The sequence below is a fragment of the Ipomoea nil genome, unplaced genomic scaffold (assembly GCF_001879475.1).
Source record: "Ipomoea nil cultivar Tokyo-kokei standard unplaced genomic scaffold, Asagao_1.1 scaffold1096, whole genome shotgun sequence".
In the NCBI taxonomy this organism is placed as follows: Eukaryota; Viridiplantae; Streptophyta; class Magnoliopsida; order Solanales; family Convolvulaceae; genus Ipomoea; species Ipomoea nil.
This window is the reverse complement of record NW_017617524.1, coordinates 471,497-496,550: the sequence shown is the minus strand read 5'-3', so window position 1 is coordinate 496,550 and position 25,054 is coordinate 471,497. Positions and strand designations below refer to the sequence as shown.

The following is a 25,054-nucleotide window of genomic DNA, read 5'->3' as shown; positions in this document are numbered from 1 at the left end:
TTCTCTGTCCTTGTATATAATATTATAATTTATCATTCAGAAATCAACTAAGTTACTCGTGCTCCAGCTGAGTTAATGTGATTTATCTAATGTGAAGTTTGCAGGGTTTGTTAAATTTCTCAATCGTTATGGATTTCCTCATTAAAAGAAAAGCCTGTATGTTGTTGCTTACAAGTTAGAAACTAGTAGTGGATGAGATGATAATCAATACCATAAAGACAGTTTGGGAGCTTTCTCTTTCAATGGCGGAAACTACGAGAAGACCAAGGATCACAATCAAAATAGTTACGTGCTTTGAAACCAGATGGCTCCAATACTCCATTACAGTCCCCACATCTACCATGCCCCCAGTTCCTTCTCCTAGTAGATTGCCCACCTTGTGTTTGTATAAACTACCCATAAAGGACTCCACTTTTCAGCCATTCTCTTTGCTGCTCTTACTGTGAGTTTCATTTTGTTTTGCAATGGCTGTAGCAATTTTTTCTTGTGGGTGCATTTCTGGGATTTTCTCCAATTCTAAGTTGATTGGGAGGCAACCCAATTTCAGTCATGGTATTCTCAGAGGTCCTTCCTCACTAGGTCCACTTCAAACAACATATAGTGTTTCAAAGAGGTAAAATTCACATCCCTGGTTATGCAACTAGTTTTTTTTTTTTTTTTTTTTTTTTTTTTTTTTTTTTTTTTTTTTTTTTTTTTCCTTCATAGTTGAAATCTTTGAGCAATTTTTATGATTAGTTGCAGATTTACATTGTAGATGTCTTGAGGTCATTGTCTTATCTGTCTTTGAAATCAAATTCTGGAGACATTTTATTTTAATTTTGCATTTATTTTTTATCATTCTTTTTTGTTGTACTGTTTGAGATCTCTCTACATATTATCCTTATGGTAGGTTGGCATTGTGTTCAAGTTCAATCATTCCAAAAGCATCATCAGCCACTGTTGAGGTTCTTGGACTCTGCCTTTTTTTTTTTTTTTTTGAAGTACTACTGATTCTGTAATAATGTAATATCTGTCTCCAACTGAGTTCAAACCTGTTACCTCCCATTTAGGAGAGCCACAGTCATACCGCTCGACCCTTTGACACTTTTCCTTATTTGATATGATTAAATATGATTATTTATTTGACTGGAGAACAGAATGAAAGCTCACAAGGGGCTGCTGAACTTCCAATACCTAAAGTCATAATAGATTTGGATTCCGATCCTGATGCAACGGTAGTAGAGATCACATTTGGGGATCGTCTTGGGACACTTCTAGATACAGTATAACCATAACTTCTTGATTCAAATTCCCAGTATTATTGCAGATGTTGCTGGTTTTGCATTAATTAAAGGGAAAATTACATTTTTGGTCCCCCAGTTATATTCGTGGTACAGACTTAGTCCCTGAGCTATATGTGTGACCATCTTTAATCCCTAAGTTATGCATGGGGTGGCGATTTTAGTCCTTGAAGGACCAAATCAGCCACTTTATTAAGTGACAAATTGGTGGTAGAAATAATCTCCGAAGGACTAAAATCGCCACTTCGTGCATAACTTAAGGGTTAAAGATGGTCTTGCATATAACTCAAGGACTAAGTTTGTACTACTAGTATAATTGAAAGGACCAAAAATGAAATTTTTCCTTAATTAAATTTTAGAAACCATAGATGCTTTTTACATAGGTATGAAGAACATTTCTTAACTTTTGCCAATACATATTTGTCTCAGATGAGTGCACTGAAGAATCTTGGGCTTAATGTTGTTAAGGCAAATGTCTATCTTGATTCCTCTGGAAAGCACAACAAGTTTGCCATCACCAAAGCGTAAGCTTACTTCTAGACTGATTATGCTATTCTGTAGTTGCCGGTTAGGTTATTGTGCTTGACTTGAAGTCTTAAACTTTACTGAGAATGGATATTCTGTTTCTCTTTGTTTCAAGTACATGGATTTCATTCAATTGAAGGATGTGTTCCGTCTTAACTAAAATTCTAAGCTGATAGTTGGACTATATTTTTATATTTTATATTATATCATGCTCAATGCATTCCATATGAAGCTTCAATAAATCCATTGAAACTACAAACAACACCAAAAGCACTGTGATTATGGTTAAAAATTAAAAGTTGGAATAATTGGATGAGACTAGTTGATAATATATCTTGTAAATTGACAAAACTGTTTGTTTGCAAATGAATTGTGAACCCAGCATTGTATAGCAACATGATCCCTAATGAACGCTCAGTTTGAACATGGTGAGCATTTAATTGAAATGTGATGAACATTAGAATCCTAACTATTTAGTTATAACCCAATGACCATTTTATTGATCAAAAGACAATTTAAACGTTTGCAAATGTATCAGTAGGCTCACCTGGACAGCGCTTGTCGTACATACAATTTGTGCATGAATTGTATTCGTATATGTGTCTAGTTCTGCAAATTGTCTGGTCACAATCAAGCTGCTAATCAATACAATTAGGCTCTCTAATCCTACAGTTAGTTCATATTCTAAGAATAATTTAAAGAAATCAATCATCATATTGAGGTTTATTTGATTATTTTGCTTCTCTATGTACTCCTCTGTTAGAATAGATTGTATGATACCAATTGAAATATATATATAGACATAAAAGTATTCATATTATTTTTCAGAAGAAACAGAATTACAATAAGAGATATGTTGTAGAACAATATAATAATCTCTATTTGTAACTTTCATCTTCATCTTAATTCTGATGATTCATTCCCTTCCCATGTTTCTAGATCCACAGGTAGAAAAATCAAGGACCCAGAGTTGTTGGAAGCAATTCGCTTGACAATTATTAACAATATGCTCGCATACCATCCAGTAATTAATAAATGCTACTTACCTGCATTCTAGATGTTGATTTAAAGCAAGTCTAGCTCGCTTGGATTTCAATATGATGATTCGTTATTCAGGAATCAAGTTCTCAGTTAGCTATGGGGGAAGCTTTTGGTGTTTCTCCACCAAATCAGAAGGTTTGTAATTGAGATATATATATATATATATATATATATATATATATATATATATATATATATATATATATATATATATATACTGATTCCAGAATTTAGGCATACTATGTACATATGATGATTATCTTACTTTTTATCGTCATCATGAAAATATTCAGATCGATGTAGACATAGCAACTCACATTCACGTCTACAATGATGGTCCTGAACGGAGGTGAGTTCATAGATTTGATTTGTTGTGTAATAAACTAACAATATGCATACTATGTAAGCATGTCTTGAGGTAGTAACAACTGTCTACTTTACCAGTTTACTCTGTGTAGAGACAGCAGACAGGCCTGGATTAATAGTTGATCTTGTAAAGAACATTACTGACATAAACATTGACGTCGAATCAGGGGAGTTTGACACTGAGGTATTGGCTAATTCCAAATAATCAGATTAAATCATCACAGCTGTACACCGTCAGCATGTTTTGCTGTATTGTATTTGCTCCTCAGGGATTGTTGGCTAAAGCAAAATTTCACGTCAGTTACAAGGGCAAAGCTCTTATCAGGCCCCTTCAACAGGTAACCTATTTTCATGCTAGTTCGAATTAAAGCGTTATTAACACTTTTGGTCTCACGAGTTGGCTGGCGTTCCCACTATTGTTTTATGACTATGAAAACTGTCATTAGAGATGCATGTCTTTCAGTTTTGTTTTTTTTTTTTTAAAACCACTTTTGGTTCTTCCGGTGAAATTCTACTGGATTTTAACACATGACTTGTAAGTAACAAAAGTTTATATGCAAAAATGATCATTCACATGACATCTTTTGTAAAAAGTGTGATTTTCCCTATAAACTTTCATCACTCACAAGTCATATGACAAAATTAAGTGGGATTTTACCAGATCTCTCACCTGAATGACCAAAGGTAAGGAAAAAAAAAATGTTGTGCACCTACAATGACAATTCTCATAGTTGTGCACCAACAGTTGAAATGTCACCAAACTTGTTTAGATCAAAAGTGTCAAAAACTCTCGAATTACATATTGTTGATGAGCATTTGATACCCTCCTAGCTTATTGCCATTCTGAAGTGAAGTATGACGTGCAATCTTCTGAAACTTAACCTTGTAGGTTCTTGAAAATAGTTTGCGGTATTTTTTGAGGAGACCAACCACAGAAGATGCTAGTTTTTGATACTATAAGTCGCAGTCTGCAGAAGATAATGACAGAATAAAACCGCCATAGTAAGTCTGCTCGTTGGCTGCTGTTATAGAATGAATGAATGAATGCATGCATGCATGCCTGGAAGCAATTATGTTAATTATTGTAAATTTCTGTTACAAACAAACAATCAATTCCTAGGTATTACAATGTGCACATAATATACACATGAATTCTAGTGCTGTAGTTTGTACAACATCTTCTCATGTTGTTATTGTTCCACATGTTATTGGAAGTTGACCTTTCAACTTCATTGATACCAAGGGAGATGATATACTTTGGTGATACCATTTTCCATTAGAGCAACCTCAATAGTGAGGTTTTTTTGTCAGAAATTTGTTGCCAAGTAGGAAAAAAAGATGAAGGAAAAAAAAAAAAGATAAGAAAGAGATTGTTGCTGTCTAGGCGTCCTCTGGGCGTGTAGTGCATGCCAGCGTGGCTATATATTGTGATTACTTGGCAAAAAAACTCATATTGCTCTAAGGGCATTCACAATGTGGTGGAGAATGGAGATACTATGCCAGAACCACCTGAATCAGCCTCAGAAAGAACATCTTGAATCAACTGCTCGGCCATGGCCATCTGCTCTGGAGTGCCCATTAGTTCATATCAAAGTAGAGTCCTCCAGATGGAGAATCTGATCGAGGTTTCCTTTTTGAGTCCAAGATTGGTTGTATATATGGTTAAACATGGAACGAAAAACAGCAGCAGAATCTCGAATCTCCTCAAAAACTAGTATTTTATTTAAGGAAGAGGGGTTCTATTTACTGCTGGAAGCTTCAGAATGAGATACGGCTCCCGAACCCAAAGGGAAATCTATCAAGTACTTTTCTGGCCTGGGTTCAGCAGGTCCGAATGCACTTAATTGTGGCAGGCTGGCTGTAGAACCTTTTCATCCAATTTCAATTCCCTTTTGAATTTCAATAACAAACCAACTCTCTCTCCGCATAAACACAATTATCGATCGCATGTGTGAGCATTTGGCTTCTGATAATACAAATTACCTGCATTTTGTGGAAATCATCGTACCGCCCAGGATTCGTCGTCGTCGAACCATAATCAATGAGCTGCTGTCGGATGGAATTCACCAGTCGCCACCGCTTGTCTCAGCGCCGAACATGGATTCGCCGGACGGAATTCGTCGGAAGGAAAACGCAGTCACCACCGCTGCGGACAAAATAATTCACGTCTCCCGAGCGAAACCTCAAATTAAATCCAACAGCTTCCATCGGCGCAGCAGTCTTCGACGGTGGCAAATTCCTTCAGTTGTGGCGATGTGATTTCCTGTGCAATTCTAATTTCACTTCGGCAGATTCTATTCGCCACTCGCCGCCCTTCATTCAACGAGAATATAGGAGTACTCGTGCTTGTGTAATTTCACGAATTCTCGTATGAATATACATAATAATACGTTCTAAATTATACCCCAAAGAAGAGAGGAGGGAAGAAGAACAGAGTCCCAGGGAAAAACATTTTCATTAACCTTGCCCTTGCCCTTGCCCGATCCATGATCCTAAAAATCAGGGTAATGAGAATGTTTTTTCCTTGGGTTCTGTTCTCTTGTCATTCTTCATGCAATAGACTAATAGAGTAATTATGGTTTTTTTGGACAATCAATTAACTATTTAAATTATTTTATTTTTAACATTTTAAAAATGTTTTTTAATTGTATTGCATCCATCTAGAATAATAATTGTTTTCGTTTTCCAATGTGTTTTGCTTGACAGTAAATTAACTATTTAAATTGTTTAATTTTCAATAATTTAATTTTTTTTTTTGGTGTAAACAACGAGGTGATTCGGGTGTTTCTCTGTCCATTTAATGGTTCAGGTCCTGGCCCGAAGGAATCGTCACTTGTGATAATCAAACTTCGATTATCGCTCTCCCCATAAATAGAGCTCATTTGCCACTTGAATTATCCTATTGGGTTATTTTAAAATATTTTTTAATTGTATTGCAGCCATCCTATGAATAACACTAGTAATTATTTTCATTTTCCAATTGTAGTTTTATTGTTTAGCTGATATAGATCAGAAATTAACCCAATTCAAATACTACCAAATTTTTTTTTTAAATTTTATTTAAACCAATAGTGCTGGCAAATTAAAGTATACAATTATTTTGTTAAAAAAAAATATCAGAGGTCATCTATTTGATTATCATATATATCTACTATACTAATAAGAGCCAAAGAGAGTTAGGCCTATCTATCTATCTATCTACTATACTAATAAGAGCCAAAGAGAGTTAGGCCTATAATGAATGGCTCAGATTGATCAGATTTTAATTTTTCTTTCAAATTTTCTAATTTATCCTTAATTATATGATTATCCGTTAACTTTCTCATTAAATATTATTTTTTCCGTTAATTTCTGTTAGTTCACCGTTAACTTACTCATTAATTTTAATAAGAAAGGTCTTAGGTTCGAACTCTATCCCAATCGAAGTTAGCATAATTAGTACTTTAATTTATTTTACTCTTATTAAATTAAATAATAATAATTTAGTAGCTACAACAACAAAAAAAAAAATACATATGCATTTCTTTAATTTAGAATTATGTGTCTACAAGGCCTTTATTCAAAAAAATTTATTCATTATCCATAAATTAAATAAAAGAAATAATTTTATTAGTTATATTGTCTTTAATTTTCTCCAATATAAAAATTCTTTACATTCAAATTCATCAATTGATTATATTGGCTACATTGTCCCTACAATATCTTTATTCAAAAAAAATATTATTCGTTATCAATAAATTAATTAAGAGAAATAATTTCATTATTTATATTGTCTTTATTTTTCTCCAATGTAAAAATTCTTTACATTCAAATTCATCAATTGATACCAAGTGGCTTGTGGTCCACTGGTATTTGATTACTCTCTTATGTGGGAGGTCTAGGTTTTGAGCCTCGTTGTAGGCGTAGTTTGTATGGGTATCCCCCTTCCTTTGTAATAAAAAAAAAATTCTTCAATTGATTATATTCACTACATTGTCTATTATCTTTTTTTGTGCACTATTTTTTTAATTAAATATCAACGTTATAATACAAAATAATGTTATATATTTATTTACCAAGTATTTTATTAATACCATGAAAAAATTTAAAAATATATAATTAATAAAGTCAATCATATTAACTACTTAGAGAGATTTGTTGTCAAAGAGAGTATTCAAATCACACAACAAATTGAAGTGGGAAACTAACTCGCAATGTCCTAGTTTGACAATCAGCAGTTAGCGGTTAACGAATTCGACTAGCGAATTATATCAACGATGAGTAAAAAGATATTTGAAAAAATTAGTTGTTTAGATTAACATGTAAAATGACCTAAGGGTATAATAATAATAATCATAATAATAATAATAATAATAATAATAATAATAATAATAATTTTTAAAAAAATACAAATAATAATAATTTAATAAAAGAAATAAAATTTAAAAAATAAAACATATGGAGAGCCAAACGTTCGGCTCCCCCTTAGTTTTGCCACTTTTTTCACATCGGTGGAAAAAGTGGCATGGGTAGGGGTGGGAATAGGTCATGCCCCTTCGTAGGAGCCTAAGGCCCGGCCTATTTAAGGCCTACATAGGCCAGGCTTGAGCCTATTTTGAAGTCTATTAAATTAAACAGGTCAAACCTATTTATACCAAGCTTGGCCTTTAGGCCTACATGCTTAGCCTATTTACACACACACATATAATTTATTTGTAATATTAAGTTAGTATATATTCTATTTTATACCTAATATATTTTTGTATTTACAATATAATTCCAAGTATATATAATTATCAAACCCTAACTCTCCACCTCCAAAATCGCATTCTAAATTCTGATTCAACTATAAACATTGTTGTTAATCCTATTATAAGCGTTCTTATTGTTTAATTGTTCTTACCTGTTAAATATTTAATGAAGTGTCACGACTTAATTATGTGAGTTGATTGTTAACTATTTATGAGATTATATAGGATGGCAATCAATAGTACAATTGAATTCATTCCTAAACAAGTTAACAAGCATGTTGAGGTTAAAAAAAAAAAAAAAAAAAAAACAAGCATGTTGAAGTTGTAATAACTTGTTTTATTTTATTTGATATATGTTTTAATACTATTATGTTTGCATTGTGGAGATATACTTATGTAGTTATATATTAATTTTGTATTAGATAGGTATATTTCTTAAATTATTTAGAAATACTTATTAAAGTTTTAAAAAGACTTAATATATAGATTTTAAATAGACTTAAAGCAGAACTTACTTTGAAGCCTTTTTTTTTTTTTTTTTTTGGGAGATAGGGCGAGGAGATGACCCTAGTGATCAGTTGCTACTTTTTTCACAAAAGATCTAGCACACTCGCAAAATGGCTCTCATCTCCACCTAAGGTGTGTGGAACTCTATCCAATAGCAACGTTTGCTCGGGGTAATCTTAACTAGCCAATCCACCACTTCGTTGAACTCGCGTGGGGTGTAATCAAGCCTCAGCTCCCAATCTTTCGACAGCCAACTTTTGCAAAGTCTGGTAATTTCGCCACATGGACCCAGAGGTTCTGGAGCATCTTTAATCCATTGAATTACATTCAGAGAATCACTAAAAAGATGAACTTTCCTTAAACCAGTTGCCCAGGCCCATTGCATAGCTTTGAGGATGGCAGCAAGCTCTCTTTTCGTTGCATTACTTGTGCGCGACAGACAGCTGAAGTCGCCCAACCAATGGCCTCGATGATCTCGCATGACCCCTCCGCAACCCGTTATTTCTCTCGGACTGGTGAAGGTAGCATCCGTATGGATGAACGTCCAACCATCCTGGTCTCTTCTCATTGTGCTTGGTCTACTGATTTGTACTCCAGTAACTTGTCTTCAAGCAAAGGCTCTTAATCTTTCAATGTCTTGATCTTGGAGCCATTTGATTTTGTCATTCTTCTCCCAGTTTTCATTCCTGAACGCCAGGTTGCAGCGCCACCGCTAGATCCACCAAATGGCTAAGGCAAAGAATCCACTCCAGTAACCTTCCTTGTGATCCTTCATGTGCCCTGAAACATTCATATATAGATAACCAAGAATCAAAGTCCACCTTAAAAAACTTATTACAGGCCCTTTAGGTAAGAATACTTCCCAAATTTCCTCCGCATTTTTAATGGGCTACATATTAAACATGCTTTTAAAAAGGTTTCAGGCTAGGCCAGGCGAATTGTAGGCTCAAGCTTGAGCCTAACAAAAAGCCTACATACCGGCTCAGGCCCAGGCCTAGGCCTTAGATTTTCGTAACAGTCCCGGCCTAATTTTCTAAAACACTGCTCGACTCAGCCTATTTCCACCCCTAGGCATGGGTGCAAATTATGCTATGCAACCGTGTGCACCATGTATGCTGCACACGGTTGCAAAAACGACGTCATTTTGACTAAAAACGCGCGTCCCACTTTAAAAAATAATAATTCAGGTTCGATTCCCGGCAATAGCATTTTTTGTGCATAATTTGAATTATATATCCACAAATTCATAACTATATATCCACAGTGAATGAATAACACAAAATCCAAAATGAATGAACTAAATATCCACAATGAATGAACTAAATATTCACAATGAATGAATTAAATATCCATAAATTCATAACTATATATCCACAAATTCATAACTATATATCCAAAAATTCATAACTATATATCCACAATAATGCTGTTGAGGGGAATTGAAACAGAATTTTCTTTTTCTAGATGGGATGCACGTTTTTAAGTCAAAACGACGTCGTTTTGCAACCGTGTGCACCATGCATGGTGCACACGGTTGCATAGCATAACTATCCAGGCATGGTTCTGCAGTAATTTTTTTTTTCTTTCTAAATATAGAGGTGTTTTGGGGAAATCATTCTAAAAAACGCTAAGTGAAAATATTGTAAATTGCAATGTTTGTATTTTCAGTGGTTTGGAACAAATTGTTGTTTCAAACGGTTGAATAACGAAACACTTTCTTTAGCATTTTGATCTTTGGGTTACATCATATTTACCAATTGTCCAATATGTTTGTGTTACATTTATAATTAAAAATTTTTAAATTTTTACTACGTCTAAATTCCTTAAATTAGGAATTTCTTTATCAATAATAATTTATTCAAGTTGTCGGATGTCTCGGGTAGGTTTAAGTCTGTACTAGGCCGAACATCGCCTTTGCTGTTGGAATGCTGGGACGATATCAAAGTGATCCGGGTTTAGACCACTGGAGAGCTACAAAGAAGGTTTTAAGGCATCTCAAGGGTACCAAGAATTATAAGCTTGTGTTCAAACAGATGGACGCTTTGGACATTGTTGGATATTCTGATTCAGACTTTGCTGGTTGTGTTGATTCTCGGAAATCAACTTCGGGGAACATTTTTATATGGCCGGTGGAGCTGTTTCATGGAGAAGTGTTAAACAAACTCTTGTCACCACTTCAACCATGGAAGCCGAGTTCGTTTCATGTTTTGAGGCTACATCTCAAGGTGTATGGCTTAAGAATTTCATTTCGGGACTTAGAGTTATGGACTCTATTTCTAAGCCATTAAAGGTTTATTGTGACAACTAAGCTGCAGTCTTCTTGGCTAAGAACAATAAGTTTGGGAGTCGAAGTAAGCATATCGACACCAAGTACTTAGCTATCAGGGAGTGTGTTAAAGATAAGAAAGTGGTCATTGAGCATATAAGCACTGTGGTGATGATTGTTGATCCCTTAACTAAAGGCATGCCACTATTCAAGTTTAGGGATTTTGTTGAGAAAATGGGACTTGCGCCCACTTTGTAAAGTTTGTATACATACAGTTATTTTATGAAATTCTTAAAGCATTCAGATATTTTCTCGTTATTGTATTGTGCACATATTGTTGAGAAAATATATATCCTATGGACCTGGAATAAACATAAGGTTTATCCATTAAGTTTTGGTTAAGCACATAAAGTACTTTGGAGAACAAGTTGCATTGTGATTATAGTAGATACTACTTGTATTAAGAGGACATATCTCTATAGTTCGTGTATTTTGTTTCTTCAAGTTTTTTCTTGCACCAAGTGGGAGAATGTAACATATTCCATCATTGTGGTGCAAGATTATTATGGCCTTAAAGGCCATTAAGGAGTGCTAATGGTAACAGTTGTAACGGTTACCGTTACAAAGCCTATATTGATGGTTAAAATAGGCTATATAATCTAGGTCCCCCCACTACTCAAGTACTGTCATTCTGACAAAATATACACCATCTTATTATACTTGAGACCAGTGGGAGACACTCTGCCCAAATTACTGCACCAAACAACAACAACATCAAGGCATCACTAAGAACCACTATGGCTGGAGATCAGTTTATGTTTAAATATTCTTACACACACACACACATATATATATATATATATATATATATATATATATATATATATATATATATATATATATATATATATATATGATATTGTAAATTCCACGTAATGCAGTCAAAGAAGTCAACACGATCGAAAGAAAGCAAGTAAAGTCTTTATTGATCGAGTAAAGGACCTAATACAATCTAAAATGGCTATTCCGAGGGCCGACTGACTGCGGTCGGGCTGCTCTGTAAATAGCCTATCGATCGTTCTAAAAGTCCCTCACATTGTTGCCGCTATGGGTATTTATATCCGCTAGGCCGGAGACATAGCTCCGGCCGGCCGGCATGTAACCCACGTAGCAACCACGTGTCTCCACCCCGTGAGCCCTGCCTGTCAGCGCGTAGCGTTGCCACGTGCTTCTTCTCAACTTTCTCATCCAAGGGCCATCAATCGGGTGTTGAAGACGTCGGTCATGCACCGGTCGGGTCCGACCGGGTTCCTTCAGAAATATCCGACCTGTAAACCTGCATAAACAACAATAAAACACGTGGCATGTCGGTCGGGGTATTCCCTACCAAGAGCCCCCCAGCCCGGGCCTTTTTAACCGCCCGGGAAAAAGTGGGACGGGATGAAAAGGTCCAATCAACCGCCGCCAAACCCGACCGGACAACTGTCATTCTATCGTACCACGTGTCGGCTTCTGCGCACCTCGGAGTCCGGAACGGTCACCTCACCAAGTGGGCCGTTTCCCGCCCAAATGTTCTCCTCTAAATAGGCCCTTCTGAGATTCATTTGAACTTCTACCAACCCTCTAAGTCGATCGGAGCATCCCGAGCAAGCAACTCCAAAAATCGGTCGAGCAATCCAAACTTCAACTTTTTCAACCAACTGCAATCACTCGGTAAATTCTCTATTCTCTAGCTTTTTTACTTTACTGCTTTATGTTACCTCGTGATGGCCAACTATGGGCCCTAACTGACCACGACTGGGTCGTACCCGACCCTAACAAAATCCCGACCGCCCTTTAGGAAGATAGAATGTCGGACACAGACAGTCAGAACGTCTCAGGCGCGGACTATGATGACGCGGTCGAGCAACTGAGCAAGGAGATAGATGTTGAGGCGTCTTCACCAGAGGTCATTCAACGACCACAAAGAGCCTCCGAGCGACAAAGGTCGTCTAGCTCGGAGGGGCCATCTAGCTCGAGCGGATCAAGCAGCGAAAGCGGTGAGACTACAACGAGCGAACAACGCTCCTCGACCGAAACTGCTCAAGAAATGCCAACCCGGGTGATTGGGGCGTACCCCCAGGCAGCATCTCCGACTGACGATTGGGAGGCCACACCAGACCCGGTCGAAGAAAACCCGGCCGCTCCACCCGCACCGGCCGATGGCGAGTTCATCTTTTTGAACAACGAGAGTGTCGAGCAGCAAGAGAGCTTGCTGACGTCGAGGGAAGCGGCGAGGATTTCCACCATGCTCAACGGTCGGGTTCACTTCGACACCCGACGACATCTGGGCAATATCATCGAGCCTCATCAAGGCAAATGTATCGGGATGCTCTACGACTCACTACAAGCCCCGATCGCATTCCCCTTCTCCGCTCTCTTGACCGCATTCCTGGGTTACTACCGAGTGGTCCCGACCCAGATCTGTCTGAACGCACATAGGATCTTGGCCTGCTTCGCTCAGATCTGTGCTCGGCACGAGGTCGCGTGCACGATGGAGCTGTTCAACTTCATCTACCAGGTGAAGACCTTGCCGGCCAAGTATGGACGCGGATTCTTGATGATCCAATCCCGGACGAACTTGTGCACGATCGAGCACTTGCCCGGGAATAACAAGGGCTGGAAGAACATGATCTTCTCAGTCGAGTATGACCCGTGGATCCTTCCGGTCGAGAGAACGTGGAGCACCCACTATAGGAAGCAAGTCACGCAGGTCGAGACTAAGGCCTTCCGGGATGCCGTCTCCAAGATCTTGAGCGAGATCCATGAGCACAAGATCTTCCGCTCAAGAGAGAGTTATGACGACGCCCGACTGCCACCGCCGCGGTACGACCTTGAAGAGAAGTACCAGCCTGAGCCAACGGGCGTAACGATCGCGAGGGCAGCTACTCGGGTCGAGCTGGCGAACGAAGGTCTAACACTAACTGATCGTCCCCGACCCTAACTCCCCGATCCAGCTCTGACCCCGCTCTAACGTTTTGTTTTTTTTGTTTGCAGAAATGGCGTAAGGTTTTGAGGAGGAAGAAGCACCCCGAGCCCCCCGAGCCAAAATTGCGCTCGGGAAGAAAAAGACCAAGGCCGGGTCATCTGGAGAGCAACAAATCCCGGTCGCTCGACCGATAGGCGCAAGTGCAACTGTCACCACAGCCGAAGGCTATGTGGTCGAGGCATCTGACGTCTTGGTCTCCCGGGTGACTGCCCGTAAGGGCAAGGAGAAGGCGGCTGAAGACGGCGGCGCACTGAAGCGCCGAAGGAAACAGGGTAGCCCGAGCCCTCCGGTCGGGGCCATCATAGGTGATGCGTCAGTCCTCAGCCGGATCGGCAATCTCGGGCCGGTCAGGGAGGATATGACAAAGATGACCCCGACCCAGGTGGCCGAGAAAATTGACCAAGATCTGGTCGAGGTAAGAATCTCTCGTTTTCATATTTTCATACAACTGCCATTGCTCGGGCTAATCCCGATTGTTTTGCAGCTATCCCGAGCGGCTCAAGTCCTCCAACGCCGAGTGCTGCTGGCCAATGAGGCCGACGCACTTAAGAAGGTCGCCAATCGGCGATTGGGGGAAATTACCGACCTCTAGGGCGAGCTAAAGAAAGCGAAGGAGGGTCGGGAGCTTGCGGAGAAGGCCGCCCGAGAGGCAAAGGGGGCCCAAGAGCTGGCTGAAAAGGCCGCCAAGGGAGCTCTCAGGGAGGCGGCAGAGCTCAAATCCTGACTGGGCAGCCTCGGCGAATTAACGTGGTTCCTCTGTCGGGATGAAGCGTCAGCCCGGGAGTTCTTTCGTGAGCTGCGAAAGGACAAGGTCGGGGAGGCCATGATATGGACGTTCGGGCGTTAGGCGTTCAAATCCGGCCAGCGGAGGATGCGTGCTAAGACTCAATCAATAATGGAGGAAGTCCTCGACGGTGAGGACCTTCAGCTGGTCTTGACGACCCTCCCTGACGAGGTCGCCGACCCCGGCCCGCCGCCTTTCGGCCCCGAGGAGGATGTAGCTGAGCCAAGTGATGCCGCGAAGAAGTAGATTTGGTCGTGTAGCTTCCGACCATGTAGATTACTTCTTCGTTTTTGTAATGAACTCCGTCGGGAGCCCGGTCTCGATCTGTACCGGGCACTTTTGTTAATTAATGAAACTATTGTTTTTGCCAAACTTGTGTCATTCGTGTTTGTGCGTTTTTATTTTAAACTTTTGCTGGTCGTCCTTCGCCCGACCCCTTGGCCCAATGGCCTGGTCGTTCGTGTCCCGACCCCTCGGCCTATTGACCTCTTAAAAAAACCCTGCAGCATTTTCGTTCGGGGGTTGCCCGACCGTTTGGCCTCGTACTTCCTTCTTTACCCTTCCTTCTTTACCCTAGCCCCCACACTGTTATGCACACGAGGCACGAGTGAGTGCGACAGTGGAAAGAAGTTAGACGGATCGGGGAGATCTTGATGTAGCTCTGGTTTCCCCGATCGATGGCGTGACCCAAGTGCCCGCCGAAGATGAGCGCAATAGTGGGTCGTTAGAGTTCGGCCGGCCTAGAGGTAGATGGCTATTAGAGCCAATTAGGTAGATGGCTATTAGAGCCAATTAGCTGTACCCCTATCGGTCGGGACCGAGGGAGAGGTGTTATGTGGGGCGAAAATCCCCTCTTCATTCGCTGATGCCGAGTCTCGATCGGGTAGATTACGAGCACGACCGGTTGGTGAAGCAAATTTGGCACAACCTACCTCATACTTAAGCAATTGAGAAAACCGATCGGGCCGCCGTGTGCAAACGGACGAGCAATCACCGATCGTATATACATTAATATTTCCCGTTCGCAGACGGTTAATAATTTACAAACATACTGTAAATGATGGGCGGGCCCACTCGCAGGTCTAAGCCCCCACTCCATCTACAATTACAAAAAGACTAATGTCTAAATAGGACGAGGTGCTCGGAATTCCACATGCCCTCGATCTGTCTCCCGGTCGTTGTCTCCAACCGGTAGGTTCCCGGCCGCACGACAACCGTGATGATCTACGGACCTTCCCAATTTTGAGCTAGCTTTCCCCCTTCCAAAGGCTGACTTGCCTCCCGACGGCGTAGAACGTAGTCTCCGACTTGGAAATACCGAGGGTTGACCCGAACATCCTTCGAACTCTTCACTCTCTTCTGATACTCGGCTATACGCCGAGCGGCTAGCTCTCTCTTTTCCTCGACCCCGTCAAGATCCACGACCATGGAGTGTTCATTTTCCTTAGCATTGTAAGATCGCTCTCTAGCGGTCGGGATCCATGCCTCGATCGGGAGTCGAGCCTCGGCCCCATAGACTAGGGCGAATGGCGTCTCCAAAGTTGCTTCCCTTGGGGTCGTGCGATAAGTCCAAAGAACATAAGGGAGCTCATCGGCCCAGCTTCGACCGACAGGATGCAACTTCTTCTTCAGACCTTCCAGAATTGTCCGGTTGGCGTTCTCGACCTATCCGTTTCCCTGTGGGTAAGCTACTGACAATCGGATAGATGTTGTCCCGATCGTTGCAAGAAAGTTTTGAAAGTATTGGCTTACAAACTGTCGGCCGTTATCGCTGATGAGGTGAACGGGCACGCCGAACCGGGAAATGACATTACGCCAGAGAAACGTAGCACATTGTTGGGAAGTGATCGTGGCTAATGGCTCGGCCTCGATCCACTTGGAGAAATAGTCGATGGCGATAATGACGAACCGTCTCCAACGGGATAGTTGCGGGAATGGTCCCAAAATGTCCACCCCCCACCTAGCAAAAGGAATTGCAGTTGTGACCGGCTGGTAGAATGTGGCCGGTCGTCCAGGCATCCGAGCGAATAATTGGCACGTCTCGCACCCCCTTGAAAGCTTCTCACAATCTAGCTAAAGAGACGGCCAGTAATACCCGATCAGCATGATACGGCGGGCTAATGATTGGCCTCCTTGATGCGACGAGTAGATGCCCGAATGCAATTCCTTCATTACCAAGTCAGCTTCGAATGCGGTCAAACATCGCATGAGCGGGCCTCCATACGACCGCCTGTACAGACGACCGTCTTGAACCTGAAACCTTGGAGCTCTGAGCTTGGCCTTCCGAGCACGTTGGGGGTCGTCTGGTAACCGACCGTGCTGGATGTATTCCATCAAATCTGTGATCCAAGTATTCTCTGCCGGTTGGATGGGTGCGACCGGCAACCGGTGAATGCTGTGCCTCGGGATCACTAAAATCTGAGCAATTTTAGACATGTGTTCCGGGGCGTCTTGTGCCAACTTAGACAAGATGTCCGCATTAGCATTGTCTAGTCGGGGAACATGTCGAATGGTGTAACCCCGGAACAAGGTGAGCTTCTCCATAGTAAGGTCCCGGTAGGTTTGTAATCGCTCACCATTTACTTCATAGTCGCCCAGGACCTGCCCGACCACAAGTGCAGAATCTGTCTGAGCCCGGATGTAGTCAGCCCCCAAATCCCGAGCGCATTGTAGGCCGTTAACAAAGGCCTCATACTCGGCTTCATTATTGGTCGGATGGAATTGATACATCAGTGCAAAGTATACCTTGAAACCCTCCAGGCTCGTGACCACGACCCCTCCTCCTGCTCCTTTTTTGCTACTTGATCCATCGGTGGCCAACGACCACCACGCCGCCTCGGGGTCCTCAACCTCCGGGGGTCGGGTCTCCCAAGCGGTACACTCGACCAAGAAGTCTGCCAACGCTTGACCCTTTATTGCTAGTCGTGGTCGGTACTCAATGGCATACTGAGTCAACATGAGCGCCCACTTAACTAAGCGCCCTGAAGAAGAAGCGATGCGGAGTACTGGTCCGATCGGCTGATCGGTCAACACATGGATAGCTCTTCCTTGGAAGTAGGGAGCTAACTTCTTCGCAGCTATGTATAGAGCGTAAACGACCTTCTCTAACAGGGAGTACCGGAGCCCGGGACCATGGAGCGCATGGCTCATATAGTTAATCGGTCTCTGGACCCCCTCTGAATCGGTTCGGCACAAAACTGCAATTACTGCTCGATCGGATACGGCGAGATATACCTCTAACTGTTCCCCGAGCTCGGGCTTAGACAGTACGATCGGCGACATAAGATATTCCTTCAACTCGTCGAAAGCCGCTCGGCATTCATCGTCCCAGACGAATCCATTTACTTTGCGCAATACCTTGAAGAATGGTAAGGCGCGCTTGGCTAATTTGGAGAGGAAGCGGCTCAAGGCTGCCAATCGACCGGTTAATTGTTGCACCTCCCGAACGGTAGTGGGCGGTTGCATATCCAGAATAGCCTTGACCTTGGCCGGGTTGGGCTCGATCCCTCTCTTAGTCATCATATAGCCAAGGAACTTCCCCGTTTGAACCGCAAATGTGCACTTGTTAGGGTTCAATCTCAACTGGTACCTCCGCATGATCTGAAAACATTCCCGGGGGTCCCGAGTGTGGTCGGCTCGGTCCCGACTCTTGACCAGCATATCGTCTATGTATGCTTCCATCGTTCGGCCCAAAATATCCGCAAAGAGCATATTGACCATCCTCTGATATGTTGCTCCCGCGTTGCGAAGGCCGAACGACATCACTCGGTAACAGTACAGCCCATCCGGGGTCACGAAGGCTATCTTACTGTCATCTTCATGGTGCATCATTATCTGGTGATAACCCTTAAAGGCATCCATGAAGCTCATGAGCTCGGCCCCGACCGTCTCGTCGACCATTTAATGAATGCCTCGGGAGTGGGTACGGGTCGAGCGGGCATGCTTTGTTGAGGTAGGTAAAATCTATGCACATCCTCCATGTTAGGGGCTTGGGAACAAGAACAATATTTGCCACCCACTCGGGATAGATAACCGGTCGGATGTGCTCGATCGCCGCCATCTTTTTGACCTCTTCTCTCACGAACTCTCGGCGATCGGAAGATAAATGCCACGTCTTCTGAACGACCGGCTTTGCCGGGGGATCTACGGCAAGTTTGTGACAAATGACTGTTCGGTCGATCCCGGGCATGTCTTTGGGCCCCCAAGCAAAGATATCGGCAAATTCCCGAAGGATTGCCAGTACTTCCAATCGCAGCTCAGGGGTAAGGGCCCGACCAATCTTGATCTTCCTGTCCGGTCGGTCCTCAGACAGGGGAACTTTTTCGATTTCCTCGGAAGGTTCAGGTTGCTCCTTCCGATCACTGGTAACTTCCTTCACGATCGTATTCACCCGGGAAGATGTGCTAGTATCACACTTGTTGACGGCCCGGGTGTAACATTTCCTCGCGGATTGGACATCTCCACGTACCACGCCGACCCCGTTCGGGGTGGGGAATTTCATACACAGATGACGCATTGAAATTATCTCATCGATCTTCATTATGGCTGGTCGGCCCAAGATAATGTTGTGGACACAGTGTAGATTTACCACAACAAACTCCAACTCGGTCTTAACAGATTTTGGAGGGGTGCCGATCTCGACCGGGAGTGTGATTTTACCTTCTAGGCGAATGAGGGCCCTGTTCAATCCCGACAAGGGTACGCCGACCGGAATCAACTCGCTCTTGTCCAAGTTAAGCTTCCCAAATACGTCCAAATAAAGGACGTTGACACTGCTCCCCGTGTCCAGAATGACTCTGTGGACATCGGTCCCGTTCACATCAATCGTGACCATGAGGGCTTCCAATCTGTGGTCACCGCTGTTAGGTTGATCCTCCAGGGTGAAGGTGATGGGCTCCATCTTTTGCCTTTTCCCGGTATCACTGGAGTCTACGATTGCGACCGGGCAGTTCTCCCTGGGTCGGGAAGTGTCCTCCAAACCGCCAAAGATCACATGGATGGTCGGTTTGGCCGCCAGTCGGCTGCTAGATGGAGGGTCCGGGTCTCTGCGGTCTTGACCCGACCGATCAGAACGATCAGAACGATCTGAGCGGTGGTGAGAGCGCCTGTGATCTCTCCCATCGGTATCTTTCTTTGTCTCTTCCCTTTTACCCACACACTTATTCAGCTTTCCCAGACTCAGCAAATCTTCCAATAGCTGCCTTAAGTGTGTGCACTCCTCCGTGTCATGCCCGGCACAACGATGATAAGCGCAATGCTTAGATTTATCCGGTCCATCTTGCCTGGGATGAGGGAGGCGAATGAGATTGCAAGATTGGGCGTACTGCATAGCTTCCGCCGCGGATCGGTTCAAAGCCGTAAACTCACCAGGCCGGGTGCGGGGTCGGGGATGATCATCACCCGATCGGTGTTCCGCCCGACCGGTGGGTTTGCGGGATGAAGTCCCGACCTCTTGCGATCTCTTGACGGCGTTCGCTTCTCCAGCGTTAGCGTAATCTGTCACCCTTCGGAGGGCCTCTTCGTACGTGGTCGGGGGATGGATGATGAAGTCATGATATAAATAGCCGGCCCGGAAAGAAATATGGAGCATATAGATGGCCATAAGATCATCCATCGGTTCAACCTCCCCGACTGCAGCTTTCCACTTGACCAAAAAGTCGGACAAGCTTTCCCTCTCCAGTTGCTTGGCCTTCTCCAAGTACATGTAGGGCTTTCTCACAACCTTGGAAGTGACAAAATTCCGCATAAACTTCATTGCCAAAGTGGAAAAATCAGAGATGGAACCCGGCTGCAATGTACAAAACCACTCCGCCGCCCGACCGGAAAGCGTGGAGTAAAAAGCCCTACATATCACGGCGTCAAACATGCCCATCATCATCATGTTGCCGTAATAAGTGTTCACGTGGACCTCAGGGTCCGTACGACCATCGTAACCCTTGTTGCTCGAGACTTGCAGATCGAGCGGGTAAGGTTGGGCCATTATCTCTGCCGTGAAGGGTGTCCTCAATAAGGAGGCTGATTGGTCGACCGGGGGCCTTATTGCGTGCTCGTTTCGAAACCGATTAAACTCTGGTTGGAGGTCGTTGAGCAGTCCTCGGGTCTCATTAAGCTCAATCGTCTAGGTCTGGGCCGGTTCTCGGGCGCGTCGTCGACGATGTGATCTTGACCCACTATGCCTAGACGAGCCCTCTTGGCTGGCTTCTCTCATCGGTAAATCTACTGAGCGCCGGCTCGGGTCCTGTGGTCCCAATCGTTGCCGCATGGCTGGGCGGAGCCGCTCGAACGCCACTTCCCGATTGGCTTGTTCTTCGGGATCTTCCGCCGGGGCTTGCATCTCCGGTTGTACCTGCTGGGCCTGCCGTGGTACGTCCATGGCCTCGGCACCCTGCGACCCCAACCTCGAACGAGCCGAGCGCCTAGCCCGGGAAGTGGGCTGAAGCTCCGGCTCAGTCGGGATAGTCGGGTAAATCGGAGGAGCGGAGGCTGGAGCCGTGTGCACAGGCATATACTGGGGATAACGGGTCAGGGGTGTGTAATACATCGGCTGACCGGGCCAGTACCCATACTGTGGAGGTGGGACCGGGTACGGATACTGCCCAGGGAAGGGAAACTGCTGACCGGGAGGTGGATATCCCGGTTGAATATAGCTGACCGGTTGTTGGGCGACCGGGTATTGTGCCGTCGGGTGAGGCGGTGATAGATTGAAATTGAGGTCTACCGTCTGACCTTGATACTGAGTGGGCTGGTGATCTGATGAGCTCGCCGCATCTGCTTGATTATCGCCTAGGGTGTGATACAGGAATGGATACATTGTGAAAGAAAGAACCGGTGCTCGTCAAACATTAGCTGTCGGGCACGAGTCCCCACAGACGAAGCCAAAATGATAGTGTAAATTCCACGTAATGCGGTCAAAGAAATCAACATGATCGCAAGAAAGCAAGTAAAGACTCTATTGATCGAGTAAAGGACCTAATACAATCTAAAATGGCTATTTTGAGGGCCGACTGACTGCGGTCGGGCTGCTCTGTAAATAGCCTATCGATCGTTCCAAAAGTCCCTTACACTGTTGCCACCGTGGGTATTTATAGCCGCTAGGCCAGAGACACAGCTCCGGCCGGCCGGCATGTAACCCACGTAGCAACCACGTGTCTCCACCCCGCGAGCCCTACCTGTCAGCGCATAGCGTTGCCACGTGCTTCTTCTCAACTTTCTCATCCAAGAGCCATCGATCGGGTGTTGAAGACGTCGGTCGGGAGATGCGCACCGGTCGGGTCCGACCGAGTTCCTTCAGAAATATCCGACCTGTAAACCTGCATAAACAACAATAAAACACGTGGCATGTCGGTCGGGGTATTCCCTACCTCTATATATATATATATATATATATATATATATATATATATATATATATATATATATATATATATATATATATAGAGATAGAGAGAGAGAGAGAGAGAGAGAGAGAGAGAGAGTGAATTCCATTTTTGGTCCTACTGTTATAGGGGCTTTTCCAATTTTAGTCCACCATAATTATTTTTGCCAAGTTGCATCCACTATTATTAAAAGTGTTCCAATTTTAGTCCAATTTTAAATTTTTCGTGGACTAAAATTGAAACACTTTTAATAATAGTGGACGCAATGTGGCAAAAATAATTATGGTGGACTAAAATTGGAATGACCCCTATAACAGTAGGACCAAAAATGGAATTCACTATATATATATATATATATATATATATATATATATATATATATATATATATATATATATATATATATATATATATATATAGTGAATTCCATTGCGTCCACTATATATATATATATATATATTCCCACTTTATTAATTCTATTTTGTCATTTATTATATTCTCCCTATTATTTAACTTCTATAATTCTCAATTTTTTATTCTTCACTTTCGCATTATTCCGCTATATTCCTAACATATATATATATATATATATATATATATATATATATATATATATATATATATATATATATATATATATATATATATATATATATATATAGACTTGAGTTCAAATGAGGACAAGTATATTATAGAGGACTGTGAGGACAAATATAGTGTGTGTCATTAGCCTGTATGTCGTGTGCATGGCCGAATGAAGTCGTGTGCCACAGTTTGTAAGTCGCGCGCATAGATTTATTAATTAATAGAGCCTGGGTTCGAAACCTGATGTTTACATGTATTCCTGTGTGCCATTATGTATTAAATTGTGTGTCTGATATTGATTTGTTGTGTGCCCATTATTTGTCCTCACAGTCCTCTATATATTGTTGTCCTCATTTGAACTCAACTATATATATATATATATATATATATATATATATATATATATATATATATATATATATATATATGAAGAAAGAATGAATGAATAAATGAATTCAAACTTTGATGTTGATAAGATGTGTATTACAAAGCAAATAAACTAATCTATTTATACACTCTAAATTAGCAAAGGATGCGGCAATTGCTTGAAGCTCCGCACGGGGTGACGAACGTGCAAGAAGTGCACCTTAAGGACGTGCAACGTGGATGATGAAATGGTCTTCATAGATTTGAGCCACATATACATTATTTCCTAACAATCTCCACCTTGGATCAAATCTACTGTGGGAATTAACAACTGGAACAACCGACTAAGCTCATGCACTGCTTGAACTTAGCAATAGGAAAAGCTTTAAAATCGCAGGATGGATCACCATCAACTTCCTATGCCACTGAAAGAGCATAAGCAATCAAATTGTTTTCATCACCACTAACATACCTAGCAGGTTTTTTAATTGTCCTCCTAGGACGATCCATAGCAATGGAATACTCTCGTTGTGGCTCGACGAGAGGTGCGGTGCTAGTAGATGCATCATCTTTAGTATTACCATTAGTGGTAGTAATACTGTCAATAGGCCTGAACTCAAACTCCACCTTCTCACCAGTACTCTGTGTCTCAACTGTACTGGGAACTTTTCCAGAAGAAAGTAGTGCATTTTCATCAAAAGTGATATCTCGACTCAGAATGATTTTCCGAGAATCAGGAGACCATAGACGATACCCTTTTGACTCAGAGGCATAACCAAGGAAAATGCATTTGACAGCTCTCGGGTTTAATTTACCCGTACTAGAATGAGCATAAGCAGGACATCCAAAAACTCTTAGGATAGAGTAGTCAACAGGATTACCTGACCAAACATCCTCTGGAATTTTGAAATCAAGGGATGAATGTGGAGATCTATTTACCAAATAGCAGGCAGTAGAAACGGCCTTGGCCCAAAAATCACGCCGTTTCCATAACCCAGCATTAAAGAACATACAACAAGCCCTTTCCAATAGAGTCCTGTTCAAACATTCGGCAACACCATTCTGCTGGGGTTTACCAGGCAAGGTCTTGTGCCTGGCGATTTCATTTGCTGCACAAAAGTCATTGAAATCTGACTAACAGAACTCCAAGCCATTGTCTGTCCTGAGCTTCTTGACTTTTTTACCTGTCTGAGTCTCAACAAGTATTTTCCACTTCTTGAAAATAGAAAATGCCTGATTTTTATGTTTCAGGAAATAGACCCAGACTTTACGAGAAAAGTCATCAATAATAGATCTACAGCCTCCCATAGACTGGAATTTAGTTGGTCCCCATAAATCGGAATGTATGTATTCCAATACATCTTTGGTACGGTGTGTAGCAGTAGAGAAACTAACCTGCTTCTGTTTCCCAAAAACACAATGCTCACAAAATTGTAATTTACCCGTACCTGAACCACAAAGGAGGTCTTTCTTGCTCAGGATATGCATGCCTTTCTCACTCATATGCCCCAGACACATATGCCATAATTGAGTGAGATCCGCATCAGACATCGATGAGGATACCGCTACTGAACCTGTCACAGTACTGCCATGCAAGACGTACAAGCTTCCAGAACGAGAAGCTTTCATGAGAACAAGAGAGCCTTTTATGACCTTCAGAACTCCACCTTCAGCTTGTACTTGCACCCCAGAGATTCCAAGGTGCCCAAGGATATCAGATTGCATTTCAAATTAGGAATATACCGAACATTGGTAAGAGTCCCGATAACGTTATCATGAGTTTTAATCTGCACACTTCTAATTCCACTAACCTTGCATTGGGTATCGTTACCCAGCAAGACAACATCACCATCAACCGGTTCCAGAGAGACGAACCAGTCTTTGTGAGGACACATGTGGAATGTACAACTAGAGTCCAGAATCCACTCGATTTCGCTCCGTTTGCAACCAGAACTAACAGATAACATAACATCGCCTTCTGAATCACTTTCAACAACACTAGCTTCAACAGAATTCTTTTCTCTCTCTTGCTTGTTTTTTAACTTGAAGCATTCAGTCACATCATGACCCTGCTTCTTGCAGTACTTACAGGATTTGTTGGACTTTCGTCCTTTGGACTTGGATCTAGAATTTTTATTGCTACTCCCTGATTCAAGTGAACGACCCCTTATAGTCAAGCCTTCACCTTTGTCCTCAGACT

General features: G+C 42.4%; 1 protein-coding gene and 1 long non-coding RNA gene across 2 annotated transcripts; one reads left to right on the top strand and one right to left on the bottom strand.

Annotated features, from left to right (window-relative positions):
* The first annotated feature begins 232 nt into the window (after nucleotides 1-232).
* LOC109183002 (ACT domain-containing protein ACR11-like) lies at nucleotides 233-4,387 on the top strand. The gene is made up of 10 exons (XM_019333216.1): nucleotides 233-613; nucleotides 890-944; nucleotides 1,137-1,262; nucleotides 1,710-1,804; nucleotides 2,745-2,829; nucleotides 2,922-2,981; nucleotides 3,140-3,195; nucleotides 3,291-3,396; nucleotides 3,482-3,550; nucleotides 4,102-4,387. Exons 1-10 carry the CDS (start codon nucleotides 465-467, stop codon nucleotides 4,162-4,164), a joined length of 864 nt encoding a protein of 287 aa, XP_019188761.1. The 5' UTR covers nucleotides 233-464; the 3' UTR covers nucleotides 4,165-4,387.
* Nucleotides 4,388-4,523: 136 nt separating this feature from the next.
* LOC109183003 lies at nucleotides 4,524-24,281 on the bottom strand. The gene is made up of 3 exons (XR_002054470.1): nucleotides 24,271-24,281; nucleotides 20,874-20,882; nucleotides 4,524-4,630 (listed from the first exon to the last, which is right to left on the bottom strand). It is a non-coding gene; the product is annotated as an uncharacterized LOC109183003 (long non-coding RNA).
* Between the last annotated feature and the right edge of the window lie 773 nt (nucleotides 24,282-25,054).